Genomic DNA, 14,974 nt, shown 5'->3' with positions numbered 1-14,974 from the left:
GGTATTCTGGTCAAAAACCAGACACCTGGTCTCCCTAGCTGCAGTGCTTGAGTGTCTGACTGAAGAGAAGCAGCTCTGAAGAAGGCCTAGTAGCAGCGTTGTGAGTAGGTGAGTAAGAAGAACAAAGCTGTGAACATCAGTGAAAGGTATATTGGCATGAATGGTGGCAAATGAAGTGTTCATTTACGTTTTTAAACTCAATTAAGAGACTCTTTTTCAATGCGATATTTCTCCTCTCACACATTGTCAGTTTAGAGTAACACAAAACAGAGAATAAAATGAAGTTTGAGGAAATTCAAGTACCATATATACTCGATCATAAGCCGGTTTGTTTATAAGCTAAGCCCCCCAAGATGGATAAGTAAAATTGGAAAATTTTTATGACCCATTCATAAGCCGACCCTATAATTCAGGAGTCAGCAAACTCTGTCTCCCAGGCCATCAGGATAAGCTGCTGGTGGGCTAAGATGGTTTGTTTACCTCGAGCGTCCGCAGGCACGGAGGTAAACCTAAGTAAACCTGATGGGCCAGGACAGCAACTGGTGAGGAAATTTTTTTTTTCAGGGGGGGGGGGGGGGAGAAGCTGGGTGTCAGGGGAGAGCAGCGTGGCCAGAAGCGGAGAGACTCTGGCCCTGCCTCTTCCCTTCTGGCTCTGTTGGCTGTGGTACCTCTCCTTGCCCCCTCCGTTGCGGGGAAGGGCTGTGTCCTACCTCTCCCGCTCTATACCCGTTCATAAGCCGACCCCCTTCTCTGATGCTTCCCTTTTTTACTAAAAAAAATTCAGCTTATGAACGAGTACATATGGTAAGTTTCCGTTTACTAAATTTGTGATGCTCATTGTTTGCTTCAATGATGATCTAGAAAACCATATGGAAATTTTAGCTGCATTGTAAGGTCAGTTTTAAAGCATAGTTACAATTTTATAATACCAGTCAAACTACTGTTCAAAGCTGTTTTAGAGAGATTCTCATTGAAACTTCGTTCAGTGTTTGTTGTGGCAGTAATAATGGATTATTAGATTATTTATTTGTGTAGAGACTTGTCTTAAAATACCAAATTGTTACATTTAAACAGACTAATTATTCAATTAATCATTTCAGTTGTACATAAACTCTGGGACACACATTCAAGAAGCAGCAAAAGAAATTCAGTTTAAACTAATAGTTTTTGAATGATGCACCCTGTCTCATATTAAAATGCAAGGGCAATGACAAGCAGAGTAGAAGAGAAAAAATCTAAACTAAGATATCCCAGATTTTACACAAGACCACTGCTGATTTGGGCAGAAAATCCTTGTAGATTTCAACAAAATTCCCCACAGATTTCTGTTGCTCATTACTATTATCCCCTGTTGTAATTAGCATGTTATTGCATGACAGATGGCATTTGTTTCATAGCATATGCAAGATAAATGAAGAGTGCTCGTTTAGTATGTCCAGCCAAATAAACAGGCAATTCAAGAATTGCATCATGAATTACAATATTTTTAAACCAGCCTTACCTACTTTCATCCTTTGCTACACACTGATCATAAAAATCCCATTATATTTATTCTGCTTAAACTAAAGCAAGCAATGACATGGTTTGAATGAATAATTATCAGCAAAAATAATAAATAATGCTAACAAACACTTATGGGGGGTTTCATCTCAAGACGGCCCCGTTTTACAGATAAGGAAATGGAGGTACAGAGAAAAAAAATGCAACTTGCCCAAGATCATAGAGCAAGTCAATGGAAGAGCTGGGCAGAAAACCCTAACCTCCTGACTCCCAGTCCTGTGCCATTTCTACTGGATCCTTGTCTTTTACAAATGAGATTTTTCTTGTGATCCTGTACATAGGTATCACAATCGCAAACGAACAGAAATTCAGTACGCCAGACATCAAGTCATCTCCTTATTCCCAACAATTTTCAGTTTCAGAGGCTAGAGCTTCTGGTCCTGATGCAGCCATATTAGTGAACCGGCATGGGGAAGCTTACACAAAAACACGTCTGTCTCCAACTATAGCCATTAGTCCTTAAACATCTGATACATTACAAATTTTAGATGATTGATAAATGTGGTATATACACAGGTTTGAAACGTACAAATCAGCAATTCAGACAATACTTTTAGTGCATGTAAAATATATTTTTTTCATTCGGCTTCATTTGGTGAATGCAGAATGCATATTTTATTTCAATCAGAAATCTTCACTTTAGTACATATATTACAATATAACAGACTAATCTGTAAGAATATTTTGCAGATACACGAAGGCTATTTCAGTAATTCAGCACAAGCTCATTCTAATTCACAAAAAATAAAAAAGGATATATACCATGAACACATTCACAATTTAAGTATTTTCCAGGTAAATAAATCATAAAAATTATGCTCCTAAGTTATATAAACATAGTATAGCATGCACAATTCAATCCACCTTCCTTCTCTTCCTAACCCCTCACATCAATTACTGCCCATGAAGAGGGGGCACCCACCTAGACAAGTTGTTTCCTAGGCAGCATCTATTTTCCTCTCAGAATTTTATGAAAGGATAAAGATTAAAAGATTGATATTACTTATGAAAACTGACATATTAAGCATAAATGAAAAAATATATGTTCCTTAGAAGAAGTCACACAGTATTTACTTACAGATCATGTACAGAATTAAAGAGAACCAGAGGAGGAAAGGGGAGGCAGAGAAAAAGGAAATGTAAAAATGAAATCATAGGTATCAAGAGAATACATATACCTGCTGGGAGATGCCATTTCTTCTACATTTTATACCCAGGGTGCTCTGTCTTACCATTATTACCACTATAAACCTTCTGATAAAATGGATCGTCTTTTGCTGACCTGAGTACCAGCTGGCTGCCTGAAAAGTGGCTTCCCCCCATGTATGATTCAGTCTCCTTGACAAATATACTGCATTGTACTAGATGAGTCATCAGAGGGTTATTCTGCATATTATTGGCCTGTTGTATCATTACTCATATTCAACATCCTGCTTCTCAGAATTGAGGCACGCTGAACTGACTGAAGATCTCTGCCCCCTTGCCATCCCAGTTCAATGCTATGTTTTTTTAAAGAAAATTCTGTAGCTACCATTAATTAGTAATTCAGCAATTTCATAATAGCTCACGAACACACTGCTAAAATCAGTCAGAAATTACACAGAATCATTATCAGTGAATTGTCCCAAATTACAAAGAGGTTCAAAGTTGAAAGCAGGTATAATCTCTTTAGTGACTCCAAATTGCACTTTGTGCTAGCTGTTTATGCTGAATAATGTTCACATTATATCATGTTAATCCTAAAAGTTCTAACTACTTGACACTTCTGTAAGCAGCAATCTGCACCTATCAATGGGCTGGTCTACGATACAATTTATAATAGCGTTTTAGTACGTGTTCACTAACGTGATTACAAATTGCAGTGTAAACAAGATCAATGTATTTCCAAGTACCACATATAGTTAAATGCAAAAGAAACTGGAATTAGCATAATGTTAACATTGAAGTTCTCAAGTCAGGAAATTCCCAAAAGTTTCTACCACAGTGTTGGCCACACATATCACATGTAGCATTTCTTATTCCTGTTTTTCTTATTAAATGTAGAATAGAATGTATTACTACTTAGGTTTGTCTTTATTATATAATATACAGTACATGTAACTTTTAAAGTCACAATACAAGAAAGCCCTTAAGCACATGTTTAATTTTAAGCACGAAATCAATGAGACTTAAGAACATGCTTATAATTAAAAACATGTTTAAGGGCTTTAGTGAATTGGGGTTTTCATGCTTACTCACCCTTAAAGTTACACACATTTCTTTGGATTTAAATTGCCCCATTTTTTTTTTTCTGAAAACAACAATGCTTCTACAGAACTGCTTTAGCATTTTTTTTTCCCTGCCATGTTTAACACTTGTGAAAATTCCAGCTCTAAAAATATTTATAACTTTAAAGTAGTGACCTGATTTATGAATGAATAATTTTCCTTACAGACAGACAAGTCTGAAGATTCCAGCTTCAGCCATTTTTGAGTAATCCAAGCTCAAAGTGTGTAATCAGAACATAAGGCAAAATTATTTTCCCCTTGATGTTCGCATAACTCAAAAATATTGCACAAGCTTCTTTTAAGAAGCCTGGGAGAGTTCAGTCCAAAAGATGACAAAGTTATGAGAAATGAAAGGTGTTTAGAACAGAAAAATACATTTTATTTTAAACTACAGCAGTCTCTATGCAGGACAAGTGAAAATGCCAGGGTGACCCATTTATAACATTGCTTTATTTTGTAGCATACACAGGACTCTAATCATATTCCCAAGCCTTGCTAGAGACTTGGATAGCACAAAACAGGAACTACACATTTTAACTTTGTTGTAACTAGGTCAACTGACAACTGTGTTGTACCCTATCCCAAACTCTTCTGTTCATAGTGTAGAAAGGCCCTTAAATTTGATGGGTAATTGTTTTCACTAAAAAGGGGGACAATTAAGGTATGACCTCATGAAAGATCAACAGTGGCATGGCATATCTTGATGTGCGAATATTTACAACTTCCTTATATACAAACAGATGGTGGCCTGCCCTGCATATTTGTGCAGGGGTGTAAGTTGATGCTTTACTTTCCTGTTCTGGCTTCCCAGGTTGATGGGGGTAGGGAAAGAAGCAGGCTCTGCAGAACCACTATCTCCATTCCTAGAAAGGTGGCTCTGGCCCACCAATGCACTGGGCAGTGCAGCTGCACCAGGGAGATATACCTTGAATCAAATATAGAGCTGGCACAGGTTATGTCTCCTTGGAGAAAGGGGAGATCTGGAAGATTGAATGATAGTCTCCTTACAGGGCTGCTCCTGAAAGACAGACTATAATACTGGCTAAACTTCTTTTCTGTTTAAGAATTGTTTCAAAGAAACTGAATTCTAAAATTAGATCCATTAATCCGAGGATCAGAGAAACCTAAGTGTGAAAGCCAAAAGAGTGAAACAAAAAACTAGGGAGTTAATTTTGCTGCACCATCTGGTTTTCAAAGATTCTTCTAAAGCAGAGATAAAATACAGAATATTATGTAGCTTGTAATGGAATATCAGCCTAGCTTGTCACTCTTTCAAATACCCTCCAGGTTTGAAGATATACTACCCAAACTTCAGCTCCCAGTTTGGCAACAGCGCTACAATCCTTAAAAAAAACCAACCCACCAGTGTTTGAGACTAAATGCATGTATTCCCACTTGTTTTGTGCTGCATTGACTATCCTCTAACATTTTAGTATGCTTCCTGACTTGGACTACGGTGTGACTGTTCTAATATATGGACATTCTTTCTAATTTGGAGTGGAACACATAGTTTTGCTACTAGAAGACTAAAGTAAACATTACAATTGCACAGTTAACAAGGCACGACATCTGTGTTCCACTGCCTATATGCCCACAACAAGCCCAGTTCAAATTGCTGAGGCAGTGATCTGGGCAAGAGGAGACTATTTTCCCTGTGGCTATTGGAGTAATTACAGTTAAGGAGAAGGAAGTCAACCACTTAAAAAAAACAAAACAAAAACAAGTAATTTTAACAGGATTAACATTTAACAGCGAAACATTAAAAATGAGTCACTTGTCCAGTGGTGCTGTGTTTTATCTGTATGTCTAAGACATTTTTTTTTTTTAAAAGAAAGCGCACCTTAAAAGGAGTACTAAACAACCTTTAAAGTCTTCACTTTGAACAATTTTCTCTCCAGAATTTAATGGGTGCCTATTACTTCCATACACCCTTCCTTGCCCACAAAGATTTCCAGTGAAACCTTTCTCCAAGTCACATTGTACTTAAAAGTTGTGATCAGAGCAGTGATGGGAAGAGAATGCTCTAGTCTTACACCCTTAAAAATCATGTCAAATCTTACAGTATGCTTATCTCAAAAACAGTTGAAAGTCTACTTATTTGTAGTCGGGTAGTGTTGAAAACATCCCAACCAATAGCAGGATCCCACTATGCTACACACTTAATTTGCTGGTGAAAAAAAGCAAGACTATAAAAATGACTAGATCTAATATAATGAGGTAATTCTCTCAGGGTTGTTCTTTTACAGCCATGTTATTCCAAAGTTATATCCCTAAGTATATTAGGCAACTAGGCTTCATAGCGTAGACAAAGCATTTCATAAGAGACAAATGGTCTATAAACATCAGGCGTGAAGCATTTTTTTTTTAAAACCTGGTTATAACATGATTTTGATTCTGTCCAGAGTCAGGGCCAGACAATGTTTACAACTCACAGTTCCCCCACTACATTAAATGTCATTACTTAAGCATTTCATAGCGCAGAGGGTCCTAATGCCTTGGAGTTTAACTAGAAGCTGTTATAGGGAAATCAAATATTTATTTTTGGTACCACCATTGGACGAAGAAAAAGGTATCAAGGATTCCTTCCCTCTACTTCCTGCAAGGATACCTCAGCAGCAGTGGCCTCTTCCTGTTCTCCACTCCCTCACACACGACCAGCAGCAAGTGCTTTCAAACTTAATTTTTTAATATTTTTATAATGAAGTCCCTGGACAATAACAGCAGGCCTGAAACTACCCTATCACTAACCTCACAGTCACACCACTTTATGCTCTTCCCACCACCCTGGTGCTCCACACAAGAGGAGTTCCAGACAGCGGCAGCACTGCGATCTAGTCACCATGGGAAGCAGAGGAAGTGATGTTGCATTCTGACAATGGAAGTGTTTCCTATTCCCCCTAAAGCTCTAAAGGGCTACAGTTTTTCATCCCCTGACACTGACAGAATGCTCACAAATGTTATAATTCTTGTAAATATTCTGGAATTCAGGTGTTTTAGAATGACAGCAAACCAAACTGGCTGCTCTTCCAAACTGAAAATTAGCGGCAATTTCCTGCTAGCAAACCTGGGGGATGTTAGAAGACCACACCACTCCCTCCTGCCACTTGCCAGTGGTGAGAAAACACATGGTCACGCAGCGGGTTATATCTAACAGATTTGAATGGTACGTGTGTTTGGGAGAAAAAGAGGAGGAAAATGGGAGACTGATTTCTACTGTCTCAGAAAATTTTCCCCAAAGCTGGGAGCTCCTGAACCCTGTTACTCTAAAGGTGTAAACAAAATACCCACAGTGAAAGACCAGCAAAACTAGGATGAGAAAACCAGGTGAGCAAAGTCAAAGTAAACTGCATATTCGATAAACTTGAGAGAGTTTGGACAACAGCCCTTGAGGATCGTAGAGTGAAATCCTGACCGTAATGAAGTCAATAGTAAACATTCCCATTGACTTCAACAGTGTTAAGATTTCACATCTTGTCTCCTACTTGTCAGGATACTGAAAGAAGCTAAAGGCCATTACACTTTTTAAAACTGTCTTTTGAGAGCCTCCCTACCTGAGGCTCAGAAGGATTTCACATTAGAAATCAAATGGGCTCTTCAGGTCAAACCAGTACAATGGTACAAGCTGAGACCAATGATGTTACTGGTGAAGTAAACACTTAACTCAGAGCTAGAGTACTACTAATTCTTAGGAAACGAGTTTCTCTCCTTTAAGGAAGTAAAAGAGAAACTGCTTGAGAACTTCTGGATTTCCCTGTGTTTTATTATTTTCAGAGTTTTCTACCCTTGAAGAGATATTTTTTTTTTTAAAAACAACAGAAGCTTTGGCCATTCGAATGCAACCATTTCTCTTTAGATGATCCCTAGAAGCTTTATAGGAGACTGTACAGGGTTCTCACAAGAAGTCTCCCCTTAAAAAAGGGCAATCGTGATTGTTTGGAAATCAGAGCAGTGTGCTCAACTCCAGTTTGACTCTTCACAAATTGTTTCATTTCATGTGAAAATATATTTGGGCTGCTTAAATATGCTACATATGCCAGTATAATGTCACTACTAAATGGTAACCACAAGTACAAAGGTGACCCCCCCCACCAGTACATCAACAGATGCTGGAGAATGTGTGTACCAAAAGGCAAACAGTGTCATATACGGTGGGCTTGTACCAACATTTCCTGTCCACTTCTAGTCTACGAATCTGGAAACGATTGCAGGCATTCCTTCAAACACCTGGGTATTGTGCACACTTGACAATTCCATGATCTAATGTAGATGGACACCCCGTTATTAAATAAACGGGTCCAGATGACATGACAAGTTGCAGAGGTAATATTCCTTGCAGCTTCAAACTGAAAAATCCACTTGCTTGACAACCATGGCAACAAAATGTATTTGTTTAAAAGTATCCACCTCAATACTATTGAGGCCAATGGCTCTCAGCAATTTGTGACAGCTACATTTACTTGTTTGTGTATGAGATTTAGGATCTTTTAGATAAAAAGATAAAAGAATTTACATTCTCTTCACTTTTGTGCATAATAATTATTGCTGCGATGGATATTTTAAAGAATGCTGTAAGATTTCAACCGGAGGTCAGAGGGATTTGTTTTTCTGCTTGTTTTCTTTGAAAACGAAAAGAAAAGTTAGCGTCTTGCCAGATTCCATGTATTTATTAGCCGTTTCTGAACTGGACGTTTTAAATGGATACTACACACCAAACTGAAGACCCTCCATACCAAGAAAGCACCAGTTTATAACATATGCTTTTCTTCTAACCACACCAATCTTCAGTATTTTTCAGAATATACACAATGACATTTTCTGTGTCCACCCTTTGTCAACATTGTGGTTTCTATTTTCCTGTGAGAACAGCACCAGCGAGGGCAACCTATGACTTCCCTTATGAGGTACTTGCTTGTCAGAAGTGAGATTTCCCCCCTCCCTTCTTAAATTTTTAAGATAAACTTAACTCAAAGGCAGGCAGGAGGGTGGGGATTACCTACCTTCTGACTTGTCACCCCATTCACCCAAAAATAATAGTTGCTAGGATGGTGACTAGAATGTGTGGCTGAATTTTGCTGACAATTTCACAAAATGTTGAACATTTTCATTTTGCCCATTTTTCCTACCTGAATTTCACTTGCCCTAATTGTGGGTATATCCGAACCACATGTATTTAGCGGATGCTAGTGGAACAATGGATGCTTATCTGGACCCCAAATTGCCAAATTTTGCCCAAATCCAGATTTATTTCAGGTAATGGTGACATAATATTCCCCAATGTTTTGTTATACCAATAAATTAAAAACCAGCAGGATCTTATTAAAGGGAAAAAGGCAAAATACATTTATTGTGAATACAGAAAGAATCATAGTAAGCAGTTAGTTATAGTTATAACATTCCATTCAATCTCATATTTATTCACACATTCATTCATACAAACACACACACACAGGTTCTGCAAGGTTGTTATCATAGTTACCAGCCTTAGAGTTGCTCATGCCAAGCCACTGGCCAGGTGGCCTGGACATGAGGAGGGAGCAGGGCCTTGTCAGATGCTCATCTGATGCTCCTGGAAGTTGGTTTGCAGAATCAGACCCCAAAGTTCTCACTTTCTAGAGTCTATTTTTATAGGAATTTCTTCCTATGCCAGTCTATGGGAATTGCTTCATCATGCTGTTGCTGAATCAATCAGCAGATGGCACACTCCTGACGGCTCCGTGCTGCCAGATGTTATCTTGGTCTTTGGTTCTCCCATTCTTGAGGCTGTTGGGTGGATTCCAGTCTGCCCTCCGGGGGTCCTCTGGTTATTTCCACTTGACGCCTTCTTCAGCTGATGGACACTGGATTCTTAGGCTGGCACCTCCCTGATCATTCAGTTATTATCCACACCAAGCATCCATCCACATACACCCTCTATCTCTATTTAAATCACAATTGTTAATACAAGAAAAGGCGGGGAGTCTCTGGGTGCTGTTTCTGTTGTTAGAGTATTGCTTTGAGTCTCTCTCTCTGTGTGAATTGCTTTGAGAACAGACTCTGTCTTAGAACGTACTAACACAATTAGCAGCTTGCAAGTTTCACACACAGAGGGAGAGAAACAGTACCAAAAACCAAGAGACCTCTTAATTAATAATACCCTGGAATTTAGACTATGGGGAATCAAACTCATTTGTGATTTTAATACAGAACTTCTTTAATATGATCCAACATAGGACCCCAAATTGCCAAATTTTGCCCAAATCCAGATTTATTTCAGGTAATGGTGACATAATATTCCCCAATGTTTTACAGAAAGAGCAAAACAGACTTCTGTGCACAAGCTAAAAATCGGGGCTTCACCCAGTTACACTATGTCTATATTGTCTCTGGAACTGGAGGAATGACAAAAGGGAAAATTCTACACTTAAAAGGTACACGGTTCTACTTTGAAATGGACACACTTTCGGATCAATTTCCCAGCAGGAAAATGCAGAGATACAGCATGAAAATAAATCACACCAGAGGTTACACACCAAGTTGAATAAAAATGGTCAGTACTTCACTCTGCATAATGAACATGCATCAAAGGAACAGATCAGCCTTGTTAAAATGTTAAAATGCATAAAGTAAACAAAATCTTTTAAAAAGGCTGATCTAATGGCAATGTGTTCCCCAGGTGCCATGGTGAGGTCACGTACACAGATGGAAGGTCCATGCCCAGTATTCGAACAGGATGTTTTGGCTCAGAAACAAGGTGATTAAGCAAACACAAACTGCCAAGTGGATTATCCAAAGTCCTGCATCCACTAGAAATGAATTTTCAGAGAGTACATATTGTTGGTAATTACATGGTAATATACATATGCTAGCCTTCTTAAAATAATTAATATATACATCTCAGAATAATTAACAGGGGGACTGGACATCATAATTCACTTGCCGATACAATTAACATCCTGTACCAAATCCACATCTCCTTGAATCTAACCAAGTGATGCTTCCAGTATTTAATATAAGGGGCTGCTTCAGAGGTCACATGTCTAAAATAGAGTAATTTTGTTTTGTACAGGAGCAGAAGAAAACCACAAAGATTATGCCTTTTTACCTTCAGCTACCATCTGCAACTAATAAAAATCTATTCCTTATGTCTGAAGTCCACATCAGATTTCCATGTAATTAGAAAATCTGGAGGTTCTTGGCAGTATTAAACATTAGGATCTATAAAGGACTGGATAAAAAGGAAGCCAGACAGGATCCCTTTTTTATCCAGAGTAAGTTGCCCGTTTACCAGTGCCAGCATCACAGCAATGCAAACTTTCAAACCCACATTTTCTCCACAGCAAGTGCAGCGTGGAGGAGGAGATAAGTCACTACAACTGGGATATCAGGGATAGTGGTGTAATTCAGCACATGCCACAGAAACTTAACATGTTGCCAAGAAAAGTGTAAGTTACTGGAGGCCTAACAGATCAACCCAGCTTTAATGGATTTAGCGATTTTAAGAAGTTGGTGCTTAATGCAAGAGTTCAATTCCAAACAGAAAGTCTAGGCAGAAAGCCAGCTACTCATCCACAAATGGAATTTGCATAACCACATGAACAGTTCAGGAATCCTTCCCCATTTCTATGGGGGTTCTTAAGTCCAAGCATTCTGTGTTGAGCTTTAGCCCATCTGTTTATTCAGAGGCAGCAACTCTTTCTACTCTCTCAAACTGGCCACTAACCTGCTTTTCATTTGCTCAATCACCATGGCATTTACACTGTTTAGAAAGATGGGATAGGCAAGCTTCATGCAAGGCTACAGCTGATGCCAATCCACGGAAAGTCCAGCAGGAAATGTTCTGGGAACTTGTTCACTTATCTCACAGAGATGAAGAGTGACATACTGATCTCCAGCAAAGGCTGGGAAGTCACTGTACTCCAGGTTAATTAGCCCATCACACTACCAATATCTTGAGTTTTAAGTCGTGGACTCCCATCCCCATTTCTCTAATATGCTGGGCTGTGGGTTTGGTTTGACAGCATCTTCCACTGTCCAGTAGCCATCGAAGTATAAGGTGTTGTGAAAGACAGCAGAACAATTATAAAAACACCACATTATGTCCCATCTACAATGGAGGCAAACAACATGCTAACTGAAACAATTTTAAAACCACGTTTTTTACCACAGTGTTTTCTGTAGCACATACAAGCCCCTTCAACAGTACTACATCCCATTAGCTAGCATGTTCTCCTCCTCTATAAAATGGAGAATGTTTTTATAGTCCTTGATTACACAGTGAGCTGTTCAACAGTGGAGCTGAGAACTGATTTTCCTGAGAGCAGCATCTGAAGCCTACTCCTCTCCCCAAAGAAGATAATTTGTTTCTGTGGTCTAGTTACACTAATCCAAAATTATGACTTCTCCTTAAACCCATCAGTCAAGGCAGAGGCAGCCAGTCAACAGTCAAGATTTTCACACCCATCAATTCTGGGTTAGAATACAGAAACCACATTCACAATTTGGATCATTAAGACTGAATCAAAAGTTACATAATGGGTCTGTAGTGGATTCTGGAGTTGATCCCCATCCCCTACATAAATATATTTTAGGGGGACTAAAAGACATCTATTCAAAAACTGAGCTTAGTTTAGCTGGATGGGGAACAAGTTAATAGCATAGTTAAGAGAATGACTGCTCCCATCTCACTGAAGATGTTCAAGAAAACAAGGGGTCTGGGTTTAGTACAATAGTACAAACTGTTGATTAAAAGTTAATACCTCACTTATGTAGGCCCTTCCAACCAATGATTCCAGTGAAATATCATGTCAGTCTTGGAGCTGATATTAGATGGAGCAGTATCCCTTCTGCAGAACCAGGCAGTGTGCAGACAAAAGGATTCTAGTTGCACTTACTACTGAATATTAAATTTAGCTAAAGTAGTGGCTAGCCAAAACTAACACAAAGATAGTGACCTCTGGAATTTGGGGCTACATGCAGATGTCCTAAAGGATGCCATTGGCTAAAACATACAAAAGGCACTTTAACCCGCCAACAATGCTTCATTGAGATTTTTCTAGCAAAAAGCTTTATTACTATGGACAATTTCCTATCATTCAGAGCAAAATTTAAAAAAGAACTAATAAAAACTAATTTGATAAAGACAGATAAGCATGTACAGGAAATACTTCTAGGAAAGTCCTGGTCCTCTGAAGATTATTAATCTACAGTACTGGAGACAAAACCATGCCTGAGGAAATAAGCTAACTATGAAAATAGGAAGAAGAAGAAGTTTATTTTTTTAAATGTTATTTTGAGTGAATATTTGTTTTTGTGAAGCTAAAGATATTGGCAAAACCCTCCCAGCTGCAGGTCCTACTACTCTATACAAGGACAGTTGCAACAAAAGCATCTTTACACAAGCCCACCACAGACCTCTGTTCCTTGCCCAGAAAGGCCACGTTCCAAATCCACAAGCTATTTACCTCACTAGCCACAGATATTGCTATTCACCTAGTTTAGAAACGTTTACAAGTTGTAATGTTGGCACTGTAGCTAAAGGTGCATAGATGATAATACAACAAAATAGGGTTCCTTTTCCATTGGCTTTTCCTAAAATAATATGCTGAATTACTAATCTGTTGACAGCTTTCCTCAGGTAAATGCTGTATTACAGACGCAGTGTCAGAGTTTGGTACTATAGCCACAGATTTGACCAGTCATGACAAGTTGTGCAATTAAGGTAAAAGTTTCCATTAAAGACAATTATTGCACATGAGCAAATAAAGACAAGCTAAACTCATTCTACACACAGAATCACTTCATTTCACACACATTCTTTATTTGAAAAATTAACTTGTTTGGTATTGCCTTACTGGTTCACCCAATAGTCATTTTGGTTTAGAAAATGTCCCACAATGCGGTAGGGTGCTGCAAGAAAGATGGACTTAAACTGGGATAACTGGGGATAGGGCTTCTTTAGGCACTGCCTGAAATCAGGGCAACAGGCAATTGTCTGGGTGGCAAATCACCAAAAGAGTCCTGCGATTAAAAGATTTATAATATTAAAAGAAAGGAATAAAAATCAATTAAAAAGAAAGAAAGCCAAAAAATGGTTAAGTCTGCTTCACACAAGCTAACCTGGTTATATTTGATTGCTAACACTAACATTTTCTTCCTTTTCTGAAGCATGTATTTACTGTCTTCTACAAGAATCCAACAGACACACAGTAAACTATATACAAAATAAATATTTTGAAACAATTAAACTTGTCCTTACATAGTACATCTGAGGAATAGTGCAGTTCTGGATGACCTGTGGTGCTGTATACATTTTTGTTGTTTTTAATCACAAACCCCCAAACAACTTAAACCCACATCCATTTGTTCTATTCCAGTAGCTATTTTAAAGTATCAAGTGAACCTTCATATAATCTGGGAGCCACAAGAAATCTGAGAATTTAAGAATAAACTTAAGGTGAAAACTAAAATAAAGAGGAGTGAAGCCCATGTGTAAAACCCTGACAATAGAGCGTAGTAAGCATAGAAAAATTTGATCTTACTTTCAAAGAAAATGTTCTCTTCTCTGATCCACAATGCCATCTTCTTGTTTCCGAAGATAGTGCCATTAATGAATGGCAAAATGATTTATTTTGTGAATAATGGGCACCCCAAGTTTCTTTGGTTATAGTGAGACTCCTGGTGTCTGATGTTAGAGAATGATGAATTCCAGAACATCTTCACCAAAGCAGGAAGTGACAAAGAATTTCAAAGCCGAGGAAGTTCCTAAATACTGTAGGTCAGCTGCAACTTGTTTGTACTGAAAGCATTCAACAGTCTGAATTGGGACATTCTTCTCTTACTTTGGAGAATAACTCAAATTGTGTCGGCTTTGCCGTTTCATCTTTAATACAGTCTATATCTCCAAATTAACTATTCGTTTCCTGCAGTATTCCAGTTGGAGTTGCACTCTAACCAAACTACGAACATAAATTAACAATTGTTTAGTGTACACAACTTAAATAACTGTTTGATACCCAAACTATAAAGTACCACACCACAGTATTTATATTTTACATACCTCAACTTGTACAAGTTATTGCTGCAATTTAAAAGAGATTAAAAATAGCCAAACTAACACAGAAATAAAGATTTGGCTGTAATATACCTTAACAGGTATGAAAAGTAAACAA

At 38.2% G+C, this 14,974-nt stretch overlaps 1 protein-coding gene across 3 annotated transcripts in view; it reads right to left on the bottom strand.

Annotated features, from left to right (window-relative positions):
- Positions 1 to 14,974, bottom strand: part of SPRED2 (sprouty related EVH1 domain containing 2) — an 89,833-nt gene that overhangs the window by 48,419 nt on the left and 26,440 nt on the right. Inside the window, exon 1 of one of the 3 annotated variants that reach the window (XM_084624230.1) lies at positions 2,739 to 2,770. The exons of the other annotated variants lie outside the window; for them this stretch is intronic. Coding sequence (XP_084480356.1) covers positions 2,739 to 2,755 — 17 coding nt within the window. The 5' untranslated portion in view covers positions 2,756 to 2,770. Of the gene's footprint in view, positions 1 to 2,738; positions 2,771 to 14,974 lie in introns of those variants that run through there. 3 annotated transcript variants of the gene reach the window in all.

This window comes from Lepidochelys olivacea (assembly GCF_965140295.1).
Source record: "Lepidochelys olivacea isolate rLepOli2 genome assembly, chromosome: 3".
NCBI classification, from domain to species: domain Eukaryota; kingdom Metazoa; phylum Chordata; order Testudines; family Cheloniidae; genus Lepidochelys; species Lepidochelys olivacea.
The sequence above is the reverse complement of the archived record's forward strand: the minus strand, read 5'-3'. Positions and strand labels throughout refer to the sequence as shown.